This window comes from Myotis brandtii, unplaced genomic scaffold (assembly GCF_000412655.1).
Source record: "Myotis brandtii unplaced genomic scaffold, ASM41265v1 scaffold348, whole genome shotgun sequence".
NCBI lineage: Eukaryota > Metazoa > Chordata > Mammalia > Chiroptera > Vespertilionidae > Myotis > Myotis brandtii.
The window spans coordinates 107,037-123,669 of NW_005363397.1; the positions used below are offsets into that span (position 1 = coordinate 107,037).

Genomic DNA, 16,633 nt, shown 5'->3' on the forward strand with positions numbered 1-16,633 from the left:
ATATGAGGTCACTCTACTAAGACTGGAAGACATAGCAGCTCTACCTAATACATAGAAACATATACAGCAAGGTAGCCAAAATGAGGAGACAGATACATGTCCCAAATGAAAATAGAACAAAATTCCAGAAAAAACAGCACAGCAATACCTAAATAAAATGGAGACAAGCAATCTGCTAGATGCAGAGTTGAAAACATTGGTTATAAATATACTCTATGAACTGTCTGAGAACATTGACAAAGAGATAGGAAACATAAAAATAGAAGTAGAGCCCTAACTGGTTTGGCTCAGTGGATAGAGTGTGGGCCTGCGGACTGAGGGGTCCCGGGTTTGATTCTGGTCAAGGGCATGTACCTTGGTTGTGGGCACATCCCCAGTAGGGGGTGTGCAGGAGGCAGCTGATCGATGTTTCTCTCTCATCAATGTTTCTAGCTCTCCATCCCCCTCCCTTCCTCTCTCTAAAAAAAAAAAAAATCAATAAAATATATTTAAAAAAATAAAATACTTAAAAAAAATAGAATTAGAAAACAAAAATGACCCATCAGAAATTAAGAATATATTACAAGAAATCAATAGTAGAGTAGATGAAGCAGAGGACCAAATCAGTGATTTGTAAGATAAGGAAGGGAAAAACACCCAATCAGAACAGCAAAAACAAACAAACAAATAAATAAATATATAAATAAATAAATAATAATAAATGAGGATAGTTTAAGGAGTCTCTGGGAAAATTTCAGTCATATCAACGTTTGCACCATGGGGATGCTGGAAGGAGAAGAGAAAGGACAAGGAATTAAAAACTTATTTTAGAGCCCTGGCTAGTTTTGCTCAGTGGATAGTGTCAGCCTACAGACTGAAAGGTCTGAGGTTCAATTCCTATCAAGGGCATATGCCTGGGTTGTGGGCTTGGTCCCCAGTAGAGGGCGTTCAGGCAGTGACCGATGAATGATTTTTTTTCATCATTGATGTTTCTATCTCTCCCTCTCCCTTCCTCTCTGAAATCAATAAAAATATATTAAAAACAAAACAAAACAACTTGTTTTAGAAAGTTACGATGGGAAACTTCCCTAACCTGGTGAAGGAAATAGACATACAAGTCTAGGAAGCACAGAGAATCTTAAACAAGATGAAACTGAAGAGGCCCACACCAACACACATCATAATTAAAATGCCAAAGATTAACAACAAAGAGAAAGTCCTAAAAGTAGTAAGAAAAAAAGCAATTACCTGTGAGGTGATCACATAAGACTGTCAGCTGATTTTTCAAGAGAAACTTTTCAGGCCATATTAAAAATGATGAAAACCAGGTACCTACCACCAAGATTACTCTACCCAGCAGCACTATTATTTAGAATCCAAGGAGACATAAAGAGCTTCCCAGACAAGAAAATGCTAAAGGAGTTTATCACCACCAAACCAGTACAACAAGAAATGTTAAAGAAGAAGAAAAAAAGATAAAAACATATGAATCATGAAATAACAATAAATACATATCTATTAACCAAATGCATTAAATTAAAATGCATTAAATTCTCCAATCAAAAGACATATGGTGCCAAAAGGGATAACAAAACAAGAACCTTATGCTCTCTACAAGACTTATTTTAGATCAAAAGACACACAGAGACTGAAAGTAAACAGATGGAAAAAGATATTCCATGAAAACGTAAGCAACAACAAATAGACTTTAAAACGAGGTATATAACAGGAGACAAAGAAGGACACACCAATCCCGCTTCTGAGTATTTATCTGAAGAAACCCAAAACACTAAATTGAAAAGACATATACATCCATAGGTCATTGCAGCATTTTTTACAATAGCCACAATATGGAAGCAACCTAAGTGTCCATGAATAGGTGAACTGATAAAGAAGAAGTGGTGCGTATATACAATGAAACATGACTCAGCTATAAAAAAGAATAAAAATACTGCCTTTTGCAACAACATGAATGGACCTATAGGGTTTAGTGCTGAGTGAAATAAGTCAGACAGAGAAAGACAAATACCATATGATTTCACTTATATGTGGAACCTAAAAAACAAATGAACAACCAGAACAGAAACAGACTCATAGATACAGAGAACATTTTGATGGTTGCCACATGGGAGGGGATTTGAGAGAAAAAGGGTGAAGGGATTAAGAAGCACAAATTGGTAGTTACAGAATTGTCATGGTGATGTAAAGTACAGCATAGGCAATAGAGTCAATAATGTAATAACTATGTATGCTGTCAGATGGGTACTAGATTTATAACTTCATAAGTTACATAAATATCTAATCACTGAGTTGTACACCTGAAAGTAATATAATATTGTACATTAACTGGAATTTACAAATAATTATTTAAAATAAATCTAATTTTTAAAATGAGTATTCAGTTTCTCTATTATTTATTGTGTGATCTAGCCTTTATCCACTGAATTAAAATGCCATATTTTATTACATATTAATTATTAAGTGTACTTGAATCAGTTTTGGAACTTTTCAAATGAATTAATCTATTTCTTTCTCATGCCATATGTTATTATAGTTGTATAATATGATTTGATATTTATAATGTAAGCCCTCTCACACATTATTCTTATTCCTCAAATGTTTTTCATTAGTCTCTCATTTAAAAAAAAGAAAATTAGAATCATTTTATTTTTTTTAACATTCTTTATTTTTATTTTTTTAAAAAATACATTTTATTGATTTTTTTTTTTACAGAGAGGAAGGGAGAGGGATAGAGAGTTAGAAACATTGATGAGAGAGAAACATCGATCAGCTGCCTCCTGCATGCCTACTGGGGATGTGCCCACAACCAAGGTACATGCCCTTGACCGGAATCGAACCTGGGACCTTTCAGTCTGCAGGCCAACACTCTATCCACTGAGCCAAACTGGTTAGGGCATTAGAATCATTTTATCCATTTATTCTACAAATACACGCTCAGTGAATATTCTGTGCTAGGTACTGTGCATGGTATTGAGATTGGTAAGAACTAAGATAGAGCACCTATGCTCTTATGGTGAAAAAGTTCTCTTCCAAAAACGACTTGGAATTCTGATGAAGACTGCGTAATCTTATAAAATAACTTGGAGGAGTTTGTAATCTTTGCAACAGTTTTTCTTTTTAGAAAGCTTTAAAGTTTTAATTTATTTGAGATTTTAAAAATATATCTTAGTAATGTATTATAAAATATATTTCTAGATATATATTTATTAATTATTGATATCTACAATGCATTTTTGTTATATTGTTGCTATAAATGGGATACTTATTTAATTGATCATTATGCTTGACATGTAGGAATCTATTTTCTTAGTAGAAATATTTTTTAAATCTCTACCTTTTAAACTCTTGATTCACTAAAATTTGTTCTATGGACAATCACATTCTATGCTGATACTTATACTTTTACTACCCCTTTCCAATATTCATACCTCAGTTATTTTTCTTTTTTAATTATATTAGCAAAAAGTTACAGAAATAATGTTACTGTACTATTAGCCAGTATAGCTATTGTTTGCGTTGATCTGACTCTAAAGCTAAGATTCAAAGTTTAATTAACAACAACTGATTGTTGTTTTGAAGGAGAATTTTTTCTCAGGTTAATGAAATCTATAATAATAAAAGTGTAATATGCTAATTAGGCCAGATGTCTGAATAGTGGAACGACCTTCTGGACGAAGCCAGGGCTGTGAGGGCTGAGCCCCTTGCACGAATTTCGTGCATAGGGCCTCTAGTCCTATATAATAAAAGGCTAATATGCAAATCAATTAAATGACCAGTTGCTATGATGTGCACTGACCACTAGGGGGCAGACGCTCAATGCAGGAGCTGCCACCTCATGGTCAGTGTGCTCCCACAGTGGGAGCACCTCTCAACCAGAAGCTGGGCTCATGGCTGGCAAGCACAGCGGTGGTGGCGGGAGCCTCTCCCGCCTCTGCAGCAGTGCTAAGGATGTCCAACTGACAGCTTAGTCCTAATCCCCTGAGGGTCCTGGACTGTGAGAGGGCACAGGACAGACTGAGGGACTCTCCCTCCAGTGCATGAATTTCATGCACTGGGCCTCTATTATCTTAATATTTGAGTTTATTCAGAACACTAGTGGCCCGGTGCACAGATTTGTGCACATTGAAAGGGAATTAATTAGAAGAAAGATTTGTGTGGTAATTACATTACTGCAAAAAATTACATGTGAAAATAGTATATATAATATAGTATCATAAAATTAAAACATGCATTCGATTGGAGCCAGCAAGAGTTTTATATGTATCGTGCACGAGTCAACGTTTATTTTTAAATTGCCAGTGTGCGTCATATGTACTGGCCAGTCAGACACTTAGCCTTTTATATACACTGAGTGGCCAGATTATTATGACCACCCCATCAGTACTTCGTTTGGCCACCTTTTGCCTTCAATACTGTGGTGATTCTTCTTGGCATTGACTCCACGAGATGTTGAAAGGTGACACGAGGAATCTGACACCATGCCTGATGAATAGCATTGTTCAGTTCTGTGAGATTTGATGGTTGTGGAACCAGCTGCCTGATGGCTCTTTTAACTTTGTCCCACAAATGCTCAATTGGATTGAGATCTGGTGATTGTGGGGGCCACCTAAGCAAGGTAAAGTCTCCCTCATGTTCTTGAAACCACTCCTGCACAATACGAGCACTGTGGCATGACGCATTGTCTTATTGGAAGAAGCCATCTCCCTTGGGATACGCCATCAACATGATAGGATGAACTTGATCAGCAACGATACTTAGGTATGTTGTGCTATTCAGACGTTGTTCCACACGAATTAAAGGACCTAAATCATGCCAGGAAAACATGCCCCAAACCATAACACTGCCCCCACCAGCTTGAAGGGTTGTACTCATGCATGTGGGGTGCATGCTTTCATGCTGTTTCCACCAAATTCTCACTCTGCCATCTGCATGATGCAACTGGAAACGTGATTCATCAGACCACATGACTTTTTTCCAGTGCTCGACTGTCCAATCCTTGTGTTCCTGTGCTTGGATAACTGTCATGGTAAACAACCTGCTTTCCTATTTATAATGGTCTGGCCCTCTAGCAACTTCAGCGTGATATTATAGCTAATTTGCCTACAAACATCAGGTGGTCATAATAATCTGGCCACTCAGTGTATATAGATTATCAGAAACAGATACTGAAGTTTATCAGATTCCTTTATAGTTGTTATTGAGATAACCATAGTTTCTTCTGTAGACTTTTGGTATGCTATTAATTTATTTCTCAATATTAAGAAATCTTAACTTCTCAATACTTCTCACATAATGTCCTAGTATTCCTGGGATTAATACATAAAGTATATTTAAAGTGAGTTGAGATGATAATGATTTTACTGACTACATACAATAGAAAATAATATAAATTTGTAAGTTTTTCAATTAAGCATTCTATTTGTGTTAGAAACAGTGTGCTTTGCATTTGGAATTACAATTTTCAAGGTAAAGTTATCTTGGTGTTATTTCATTTAATGTAATTGCAAGCCTGAACCAAGTTTTCTATTTTCATCGAACTTTCTTTCATGGTCTGAATATCCAGCAGACTTTCTATCTAGAAACATCTGGCCCTGTCCTGGGTATGCAGGCAGAACAGAATTGCTAAAGGATTTAGATTCACAGTGACTTTAAGCTTTGGTCTGGAGGATCCCATGAGAGACCAGATATATCTCCCAGGAGTTATTTTCAGGCTTCTTAATTTTTCTCCGGGAGACTCAGCTAAACTGAGACTCAAGAGAATTCCCACCAGGAATGCAATTACTTGTGCTGTTCTCTAGGCACTTGGTCTTCTGACCTCAACATTGTTCAGACTTGTATCCCCCTGAGTAGAAAACACCTCTATGGTGGCAGGATGTGGGCCAGGCCAATTGCCCAAGAAATCCTCAGCCTGTGCCATGAGACACCCCTGACTCAGGCCATAAAATCAGAGATGCTCGCACTGAAGGGGACCTGCAAGACCAGCTTGCTCCACCACTCAGTTCATCGGTGAGGAAACCATCCAGAGAAGGGAAGTGACTAGGCTAAGCTGGCAGAGAGTGTAAGTAACATGCTGGGATAAGCATGTGGGTTTCGTGACTCTGAATTCAGTATTCATTTCACTGTCATGCTGTTTTAAACATTTGTATCTGTCTTCTTCTGTTATTCTAGTGAACCATTAAGCAAATTCCATTTTGATTTGTGTCTGATAAAAAGTAATGAAATATTTGATCAAATTTTCAGGTAAATTTATATTCCTTCTTATTACATTCAAGCCTCAGCCTGCTTGCACTATTTTATATGGTGCCTTATTGGGACATTTTTTGCGTCTCCGAAAGTAATCTGACCAATAGTGTACACACAGCCTTCACATGCCAAGAATGTAGGATGATGTTTCTCCCAGTCATTACAGGGATGATTTTTGTAAAGGACTGTACTTCAAAGACTCAGCTAGGTATCAGTTACCATTGTTTTCCCTCCCAAATAAAAAAATCAGGTGATATCTGTTAATGGTTCCATTGTAAATATTAGAGAACATGCTGCTCAAAACAGAGTAGGAAAAACTAAAGGGCGGGGGTTGGAATGCTGATTTTACCCTTGAATATTAACAGTTCCATGTTGTGAGATTTGTGTTGGTTCGATGTTGGCAGATGGTCCTATTACTGGAATTTTCTCTACCGAAAATAAACTGCATTTTTTTTCTATGACCATGCACCCTCCCAGAGTAATATTACCAGTGTTTTTGTGGAATAGCTATTGTTGTTCAAGGGATGAGTGTGCCTTCTTTTGGCCAGATGACAACTAACTAATTCATTAATGACAATATGTAGAATAGATGTCTAAATCAGAGTAACACACCTTTCATTTATTTTATTATAAATTGCAACTGAATAACAATTCAGCAAATGGGTCTATTGTAATAGAGGTGACAGGTTATGGAAAAATGTAATGGTGACACAATGGGAGTTTAAGTATAAAGATATTAAAAGCAATAGCAAGAATTTCACATATGTCCTAGCTGGTTTAGCTCAGTGGATAGAGCATTGTCCTGCAGACCAAACGTTCCTGGGTTCGATTCCAGTCAAGGGCATGTATCTGGGTTGTGCAGGAGGCAACCAATCGATGTGTTTCTCTTACATCGATATTTCTGTCTTTCATTCTCTCTACCACATATGACATGGCTCTTTGTGTAGCCATTTTAAGTTTTCCTCTAAAGATCAAAACTTCCTGTGTTGAAATTGTGAGGATATTTTATGAAAGGGGAATAAAATTTCATTTCTCTGTTTGTTCTCTTCTCCAGGAGGTCACCAAAGCAGTCCAGCCTCTCTTACTGGGAAGAATCATAGCTTCCTATGATCCAGATAATAAGGTGGAACGCTCCATTGCGATTTACCTGGGCATAGGATTATGCCTTCTTTTTATCCTGAGGACGCTGCTCCTGCACCCAGCCATTTTTGGCCTTCATCACATTGGAATGCAAATGAGGATAGCTTTGTTTAGTTTGATTTATAAGAAGGTAATATTTCCTTGCACAGTCTCCAGGCTACATGGAGTAGCATCATGGTTTAAATGCCATGTGGGTACAAATTAGGGATACATGCTGAAATCAATTTCATAAGTCTGTGAAATAAGTGGCAGCAATAATTAATGTTTCAAATTCCCTTTGATAATTTAATTCACTTCAATAATTATTGAACACTTTCTATAAACTGCCTATAGTATAGTTTCATTCTTGTTTTTTTCACTAGTCATGTCATCATTTTTTGGAATCTATGGCTCCCCATGAAAATGATTCTTACCATCTGCATAAGTTATTGACAAAACACTGTTTTATACAAAATGCCATGCATGCTTGTGTTCAACAATAAGAATATATTGCCCGGCTGGTGTTTCCCAATGGTTAAGCATCAACCTATCAGAAGGTTACGGTTCAATTCCAGGTCAGGGCACATGCTTGGGTTGCAGGCTCGATCCCCAATGGGGGAGAGGGGGCGTGCAAGAGGCAAGCAATCAATGATTCTCTTTCATCATTGATGTTTCTAGCTCTCTCTTCCTCTCCCTTCCTCTCTGAAATTAATAAAAATATATTTAAAACAACACAATAAGAATATAGTATGTAATTGTTAATGATAATCTAAGCACTGAAAGTTTAGTTTTCATCTTAACTAGTTATGACACAGTGGTGTATTCACCTATCCACTGCCTTATTTTGAGTTAGATTTTTGTCATTCTGTGAGTTCTGCAAATCAAAATATTTTAGAACAGCACTTGGATGGCAACCGTAAGAACCTTCTCTGGTTGTGTGTACTGTCCAGACAAGAACCCAAGTTGCTGAAGCATGATTTAAGTAAGTTCAGATTAAGATTTAGCTACCTTGCAAACACAATTTAAGATAATTTCAATAACATGTGTTTTCAACAACATGATTCAAGACCATATGTGACTGATTATATCTACCAAGTCATTAGGTTGAATTATTTGGATACTGCCTTACCCTTATTGTCTGTTTTATTCTCTCAATGTAAAACCTTTATTTAAGTGGCTTATAAGGGTCATGGATCTGAAATTACCTCTAGCAAATAACCCATAACACTTCTAGAATATATGTGCAAAGTCAGTTGTGTTGTAAAACCTTGATAGCCATACTTTATTGTTCAAGGAAGCCTTTTATGGAGGCACAAGAAAAAAATGGAGTCCACATTTTACTTAAATCACCTCAGCTGCAGTCTATCAGTTCACAAGTACCAGGAAAGCATGGGTGATAAATCAACAGTGATTTTATTAAATTTTATTTTGATTCAGAAATTTTACTTGTGAAGAAATTATTAGATACTAGAGGCCCGATGCACAAAACTTGTGCAAGAGTAGGCCTTCCTTCCTCCGGCTGCTGGCACCAGCTTCCCTCTGCAGGACCCGGGCTTCGGTCACAGCCCCGGCTTTGTCCTGAATGTCATCCAGTCTAATTAGCATATTATGCTTTTATTATTATAGATCATTTAGAAGGTAGAATCTACACAGCAAGCATGTTAAAGAAAGTTGAATCCAGTTTTAAAAGTATTTATAAAAGCTCTTATTGTCATAATATATGCAATAGCTAATGACGTGCATGACAAGCTTCTAAGTGATTTAGGTATACTATCTCATTTGAGCCACTCCCAAACTTTCCATGGTAGGAGCTATTATCCCTTTTCTATGGATAAAATATTTTAAGAAACTAAGACCTAAAAAGTAGAGAACATTGTGCAAAACGTGTTTAAATTTTCTAAAATGGATAAATCATAATCCTTGAAGTGAACAGTTTTCCAAGTATTAGGGAAAATAGCACTGAAATCATGTAGCAAGAGAAACCATGTTATACGGGAAGAGAGAGGCATGAAATGGTTTGGGCTAAAGGGGAGGAGAAATCAAAGAAGGAGCAGGTTAGTTTGTAAATAAGTCCCCACATATAACATTTAGCACAAATATAGTAATACATATATGTGCTTTCAGATCCAGAATGTGTTCATGAAAAGTTAGAAGCTGTCGTCTCCTTCTTTCTCATGATAGAATATCTGTTCTTACCTAGTGTGCTTTACTTATCTAGCCACATTCATTAGCCTCCTTTGATATAATCACCAAAGAATGCAATTGCATCTCCAAGTGGCTGTGGTTTGGTCCCTAAAGTAAACTGGGACCTTTGGTTGACCATTTTCATCCATGTGGCAGGCCACCACCACTTCTTTCTGCAGTATTCCAAATTTTGTAATAGGGCAACATTTTGCTTTGTTTCCAAATCTGCAACTGTGACATGTTCAAATTATATTTTAAATAATGAATCTAAGTACAAACTAAATTTAGCTTTGCCTGTGATTTTCAATAAAATAAAGAAAACTAAAGTGAAACATATTTACTGAGTGTTTGTTGTGCTTAACATGGAGCCCGTGGAGAGAGAACTCAGTCACCTGAGACTGGGTCTGTTACTAAGTTATGTGTGATCCAGCTCAGTGGATTCCTCCCCTACCCTCATGTTGCTCTAATAGTGTTTTGGAATTAATTGCCTCGATTCCTTCTTCACCTGTGCTTATCTATATGCTATTCATTATTCAGCACCCATCTTAAATTCTACCCCTTTAATAAAATTTTCCCACACTTTGTAACCGGATATGTGAACTTTCTCTTAACCACTCTATTATATTCTTTCCATTTAACTCATTTATCTTTATCATATTTAGATATGTCTGTACTAGGTTGCCTTGAGGCAAGAATTATGTTTGTTTTAAATCTTAATAATCTTTGAAGCCTTAAATATAGTGATTTGCATCTATTAAGTGCTCAACACATGTATGAGAAATTTAGTTAAAACAAATATTAGATGGATACTTTCATATAAATGGCAAATCAATTCTTATTAAATTTTGCAGGCAAAGTATGACTGTAATTTTTTATAATCATAATCCATTTATCTACTAAACAATTCGTTTTTTGTGTAGATGGATGTATATTTCTTGGTAAAATTTAAAGATTTTATATTAGTGGTATAATTTTTCACAAAATTATTAATGATTCAGTTATTCATAATGTACTTTAATAGACTTTGACATTAATTTTATTCAATAGAGTTACAATAGGACTGCAAGCAAAATTTAAGACCAAGGTTTTTTTAAAAGATTTTTTAAATGGATGTTTAGAAGGAGAGGGAGGGAGAGAGAAATGCTGATGTGAGAGGGAAACATTGATTGGCTGCTTTCTGCATGACCCCCATTGGGGATCAAACCCACAACCAGGCATGTGCCCTGAGTGGGAATTGAACAGGGAATCCTTCAGTGCAGGGGACAATGCCAAACCCATTGAGCGACACCGGCCAAGGCAAGGCCAAAGTTTTAATTAAAAATTCCACTGCCTTTGGTTCCATGTTTATAACAATAAAACAAACCCTTCACACTGTATAAATAAGTATTTAGGAGGAGCATTTCCATTTTGGAGGAGCAAAAAATACTTATTACTGTCTAGATGCTGGAAAATGAAATAACGAAGGGCATGCCAGTATAATATTTGTTGTGAAGAACAATGTTAATATATCTGAGAAGATAAAAAGCCAAGTGAACATAAAATAATTTTCATTATCTTTACTTAAAAATACACACACAGTAAACTAATACCTCAGCTGTGTTATAATGTTACTTATGGATATATTTGTCTTCGGTTATTCAACATCATCTAACTTCCTATTTTTCCTTTTAGACTTTAAAGCTGTCAAGCCGTGTTCTAGATAAAATCAGTATTGGACAACTTGTTAGTCTCCTTTCCAATAACCTGAACAAATTTGATGAAGTATGTACCTACTGATATAATCTTTTATGCATTATCGTTAAAAATCGTACAACCCTGAAGGTTTTCCTGGATCAGATAATGCTAATAAGTGGTTAAGTAGAACACATCTCTCACCTTCCCTGTTTTTGAAAACTGAGAAAGGTAAGTTGTGTAGTAAGGTGCCATCCTGGGGTCTTGTGGAACCACCCAACTCAGAGGCACTTCAGCTTGCTGGGTATTTGGTGAGGTTTTTCAAAATTCAATCCTTATCAGATATTGTTTTCTTTTAATACTTTAAATCACTTATTTACTTTGGTTGAATATGATATTCTGAGCAATTTTTGGTGAGTGCCATCTTGTGTCACAAATAAATGCTAGGTCCTTGAGAACAGATAATGTGTTTTATTGATCTTTGCATTTTCAATATTTAATTTTAACACAGTATTGAGCTAAATTACTGTTGCTTTGACTATGCATTTATTCTGAATATATTGTCAGAGTTGCGCCTTGGTGGAGACTGGGCTTCTGGACAGTCTTGTTCTCTCATGGCTCTTGCTTTTTCCAAATAGAAGTAAGTTATTTAAAAGAAATTCTTGACATGACACTTCAGAGATCCGATGTCAAGTCCCCTGGATTAAAAAAAACAAAACCCATACATAAAAATGCAGTAGCTTGAAATGTGTTCCTTGGGAAATCCTAGTCTGTGTGTAGAAGGTTTACACATATTGCTATGTGTTTTATGTAACGAATACCTAGATTTTAGTGCGCTGAGAATCATAAAGTGTTTGATGGTATAAGATCATTCATCTGTGCTTGTCTATTTTTTTTGGGGGGGGTGAGGGATAAAATATCACCAGTTTTCACTGTGATTTTATTTTCCAGGGACTTGCACTGGCACATTTCGTGTGGATCGCGCCTTTACAAGTGACGCTCCTGATGGGGCTGCTTTGGGAACTGTTACAGGCCTCCGCCTTCTGTGGACTTGCTTTCCTCATAGTCCTCTCCATTTTTCAAGCTGGCCTAGGGAAAATGATGATGAAGTACAGGTAGCACTCTATTTACATAGCTTGAAAGGGTTTTAAATTAGATTTTCAATAAACCCAGGACTGCTCTGTGTATTACTTACTGGGTGTCCCTAAAAAGGAATTATTTTATTTTTTTTACCGCATGATTTCACTTATATATGAAATCAAATGAACAAAATAAACAAACAAAATGGAAACTAGATTAAGAGAACAGACTGACAACTGTCAGAGGGGTGGGGTTTGGGGGCTGGGTGAAAAGGTGAAGGGATTAAGGAAAAAAGCAACCTCATAGACAACAGTATAGTGATTACCAAAAGGAAAGGAGGGTGAGGGTAAGTAAAAGAGTGTAAAGGGGGGATAAATGGTGACTGAAGGAGACTTGACTTTGGGCAGTGAGCACACCATCAAGGCATTATTTTAATGGTACAAATAATACTTCCTATATCAATGGGACATTTTTTACTTGTCAATTTGTAGAATTTCTTTATAAATATGTCACCATCCAGTTCATTTTTTGTAGATCATGAGATTTGAGTATAATGGATAAAACATTAATTGAGTGGGAAGGAACACATAGATTTTGGGTAGTTTATAAGCTTTTACTACCTGGTTCATGGATTATCACATCAAAGCCTTAGTTACTTTATATTACAGAATGACTCAGTGATACCAGTCATTGCTTAGATAGAGGAGTTTGTCGGCTAGAACATGATAGAAAATGTACAAATTTTGGAGTCAGTTAGCTCTTGGCTGGAATCCCAGAGTGCACCTTTACTAGTTATGTGACCTAGGTAAGCCACTTCACTCCACGGAGTTTCTGGTTTTTCATCTTTAAAATAAAAATAACCACCACTCCTAGTCTGTCAGTAAGGATCAGGAATAGTGTATGGAATGCATCTTCTACAATGTCTGATACATAGGGGTCATTTATTAAGTGGTAGCTATTATCTTTTCATCTATTTGATAATAAAATGCTGTTTAATCAAAGAAATATGACTTTTTAAAAGCTTGAACTGTTCTTAGTGCATAATGTGACTTGTTTTTACTAATTATTAAATTGAATGATTGATTGCCTTACAGAGATCAGAGAGCTGGGAAAATCAATGAAAGACTCGTGATCACCTCAGAAATTATTGAAAATATCCAATCTGTTAAGGCATACTGCTGGGAGGAAGCAATGGAAAAAATGATTGAAAACCTAAGGCAGTAAGTCATTTAGATAGTTTCAATATCATTAGTCAGTGAATGTTTAATATTTCAAAAATGACTTTCAGTGGACTTCTAGCTCATATTTGAAGTTTCTGACAAACAGTTGTACTAAGTTATCTCAAATATTCATGTGTTAGTGGCATAAAGTCATTTTCATGGGCTGTAGATTTACATAGTTTGTCAGGTGTGTTTTCACTAGAAAGGTATTTATACCTCACAAAAGAATCTCTTATATGTGTTTATAGCTGCTTAATACACTTATTTGACTAAAGTAACACTCCTGGTGCTGGAGTCTGATTGAAACCTTAAGTGGAACTGCAAGAGTAAGAAGTACACAATTCTGGACCAAATAAATGATTGGCTATTGTTATATCTTCCTTAATCTATGCATTATTGCTCATGAAAAATGAAAAAACAACACCCCGCTTCCTTTGATTAAAATGTTTGTTTTTCCTTAACTTAAAAATAATAACACAGGGTAATATCTATACATTGTGTTTCTATAAACCTTGGGAAGTCAGTTCAAGTCACGAAAACCACGTCTTGAGGTAGTCAATACTCGACACCTATCTCTAGTCTTGTTTCACCTCAGATAACCTTTTTTTCACTGATTAGTAAAGATTATATCCAGCAAAAAAAAAGTATAGCGCAGACTGAGATAAGATTACTGAGATAATTTTTGGCAAAATATAAACTAAGGTAGCCAGGAGACCATTTTTCTTTAGTCAAGTTCCATGTTCTACAAACTGCATTCAAATAAATGCTCTAGGAGACTCAGTGGGAATAGATATACTGTTAGAAGACAAATAATTTCAGGACGGATAATGTGGGAGATTCACAGGGAAAAATACACTAAAAAGAAGAGCAGTGCCCTTTTGGATGGTGTGCCTGTGGGTTGTCAGCAATCCAGGCTGCTGATTCCAGTAGACAGTGATGGCAACTGAGCTGCAGGTGTGTGATTGGAACAACAAAAGAAACGCTGAAATGTTAAGTCCTTTGCCATGTAAATAGAAAGAGTAAAAGGGTATTTATTTCCTAAACAGTATTGCTCACCTGTTTTTATTATGCCTTTCAAGATAAATCCAGGAAAGGAATTATATTTTCTTTCCAGAAACATCATCGTTAAAGATCTTGGGAAATTGTTTTGTTAAAAGTCTTTTTTATCAATAGCAAGTGTTTTCCATCACACTTATCTCCTTGGTCATTCCTGTGCCTGCAAACACAGGCATAGCAAGAGTGAAGAGGAGTTTTCTCCGGTGTCAAGTTAAACTCTTGGTCAGGTCTTTCTGCTTGCTGACTCTCCTTGACTTTCCCCCGTTCTGTTCCTCAAATAATGATATCTATCCTTCCTGCTCTGTATTTCTGTTTGACCGGTTCTAATAGGAAATGCTTGGTTGTAACTCGTATAATCCAGTTCCTTAATCTGGCATGAAATTATTACCCGAAAAGGCTGGGAAGTGCTGACGTAAAATGGGAAAGCAAGAATTGCTTCTATTCAGAAGAGCAAATATAATGTTCTGGAAGAGATTGGTAGGATGTACTGTAAAGGGGAAGTTACCTCAGCTTGGGCCACTGTTGAACTGGGCAAAAGGCTGTGCAAATGTTAGCATAAGTAAAACTTACCTGAGAAACTTTTTAAAATACAGATAATCGACTCCTTTATTGCTCTCTGGTAATAAAGTCACTTTCAATTTTTTTTATAAGAAACTGATAAAATACTTTTATGACTCATAAAGTGTGAATGATTGTATTATGGAGAGCACTGATTTCTTGGTGATTCCTATAAATGTTCCTGAATCCATTATTCTTTTCCTATAGTACACCGGTTCCATTTTCCTCAACTGTTTTGAATACATTTCAACAACAATTTTGACAGATTTATTAACATTTTTGTAAACAGTGTTTTCTAGCATTTTATTAATATCAGCACAGCCAATATTAGTCTTTCGTGGATGAAGATTAAAGACAACATAGTAAGTTCCAAGTGCCTGGCCCTCGGACGTAAAGTCCTTTTTTTTTTTTTTTTTTTTTTTTTTTTTTTTACATATGTTTCTTTTAATCCAAGTCCCTTTTTAGCAAGCTTTTGGCAAATAGCACTGGGCGTACAGAAAGATGCTATCCAAGAGATTGTACTTTGGTTTTTTTTGTTTTTTGTTTTTTTTACTATGTAATTATATTTTATTCTTGATCATCCTGTAATTAGATAATCTTAAAATATGAGGTACCTAAAGGTGGCTAAATGTGTTTTTGGATGTAAAGTCCTTTATCTTGACCACAACTCCACTGGGAAGCTGTATGTTTCCCTTCTATGGATGTGGATTCTGAAGGATCAGAGGGAAGAACAACTTGCTTAAGATTGCATCGCTTTTCCTGTCACAGCCAGGAGTCAAACCCCAGTGAGATGCCAAAATCATAATCTGTCTTTAATGCCAAATAATCGATACAAGTAAGCGTTAGACTATAAATCACAATCTAGGTTGGGCACATTGAACTCTATTTTCTTCATCAGAGTGCTCAAGATTACATTTTTTAAACTTAAAAAGAAAAAAGATTCCCTCTGAATTCTACCACTTAAGAATGTGTGAAAGTAGCACCCAAATGCCAGGCACACCTATTGCCCCCTCCCACCAGGACCCTCTACTGTCTGTGTCCCCACTGCTCTTTCCCTTATAAGAGCTGAACAGGATAATCACATGACTCGATTTTATGGTCCTGTAAGAATGGGACGGAGTTGAAGGCAGTATTGTCCTCTGTTCTCACTGGCCTCTGCACTTCTGTTTTCTGGTTGGAGCACTTAAATCTCTTCTGTGTGTTTGAAAAAAAAGGTTCACATTTCCGGTTTAGACTAGAAGATCAGAAGAGGATACAGGATTTGCAGTCATAATTTTCAAGAACCACCTGCAACAGAATCACTTGGGTTCTTTCTTTTCTTTTCTTTTCTTTTCTTTTCTTCCTTTCTTTCTTTCTTTCTTTTTTTTTTTTTTTTTTTTTGGCCTTCTCCAGACTCACTCACTCAGTGTCTCTGAAAGCTGGGCCTGAAACTGTATTTTAAAGAGTTTCTCAGGAAATTTTTACTTATGCTAACATTTGAGAAACTCTTTTTTTTTTTTTTT

General features: G+C 36.1%; 1 protein-coding gene across 1 annotated transcript in view; it reads left to right on the forward strand.

The window, feature by feature from the left end:
- CFTR (cystic fibrosis transmembrane conductance regulator (ATP-binding cassette sub-family C, member 7)) overlaps nucleotides 1–16,633 on the forward strand; it is a 195,095-nt gene that overhangs the window by 47,540 nt on the left and 130,922 nt on the right. The window contains exons 4-7 of the mRNA XM_005871579.2: nucleotides 7,298–7,513; nucleotides 11,218–11,307; nucleotides 12,169–12,332; nucleotides 13,392–13,517. Coding sequence (XP_005871641.1) covers nucleotides 7,298–7,513; nucleotides 11,218–11,307; nucleotides 12,169–12,332; nucleotides 13,392–13,517 — 596 coding nt within the window. The remainder of the gene's footprint in view (nucleotides 1–7,297; nucleotides 7,514–11,217; nucleotides 11,308–12,168; nucleotides 12,333–13,391; nucleotides 13,518–16,633) is intronic.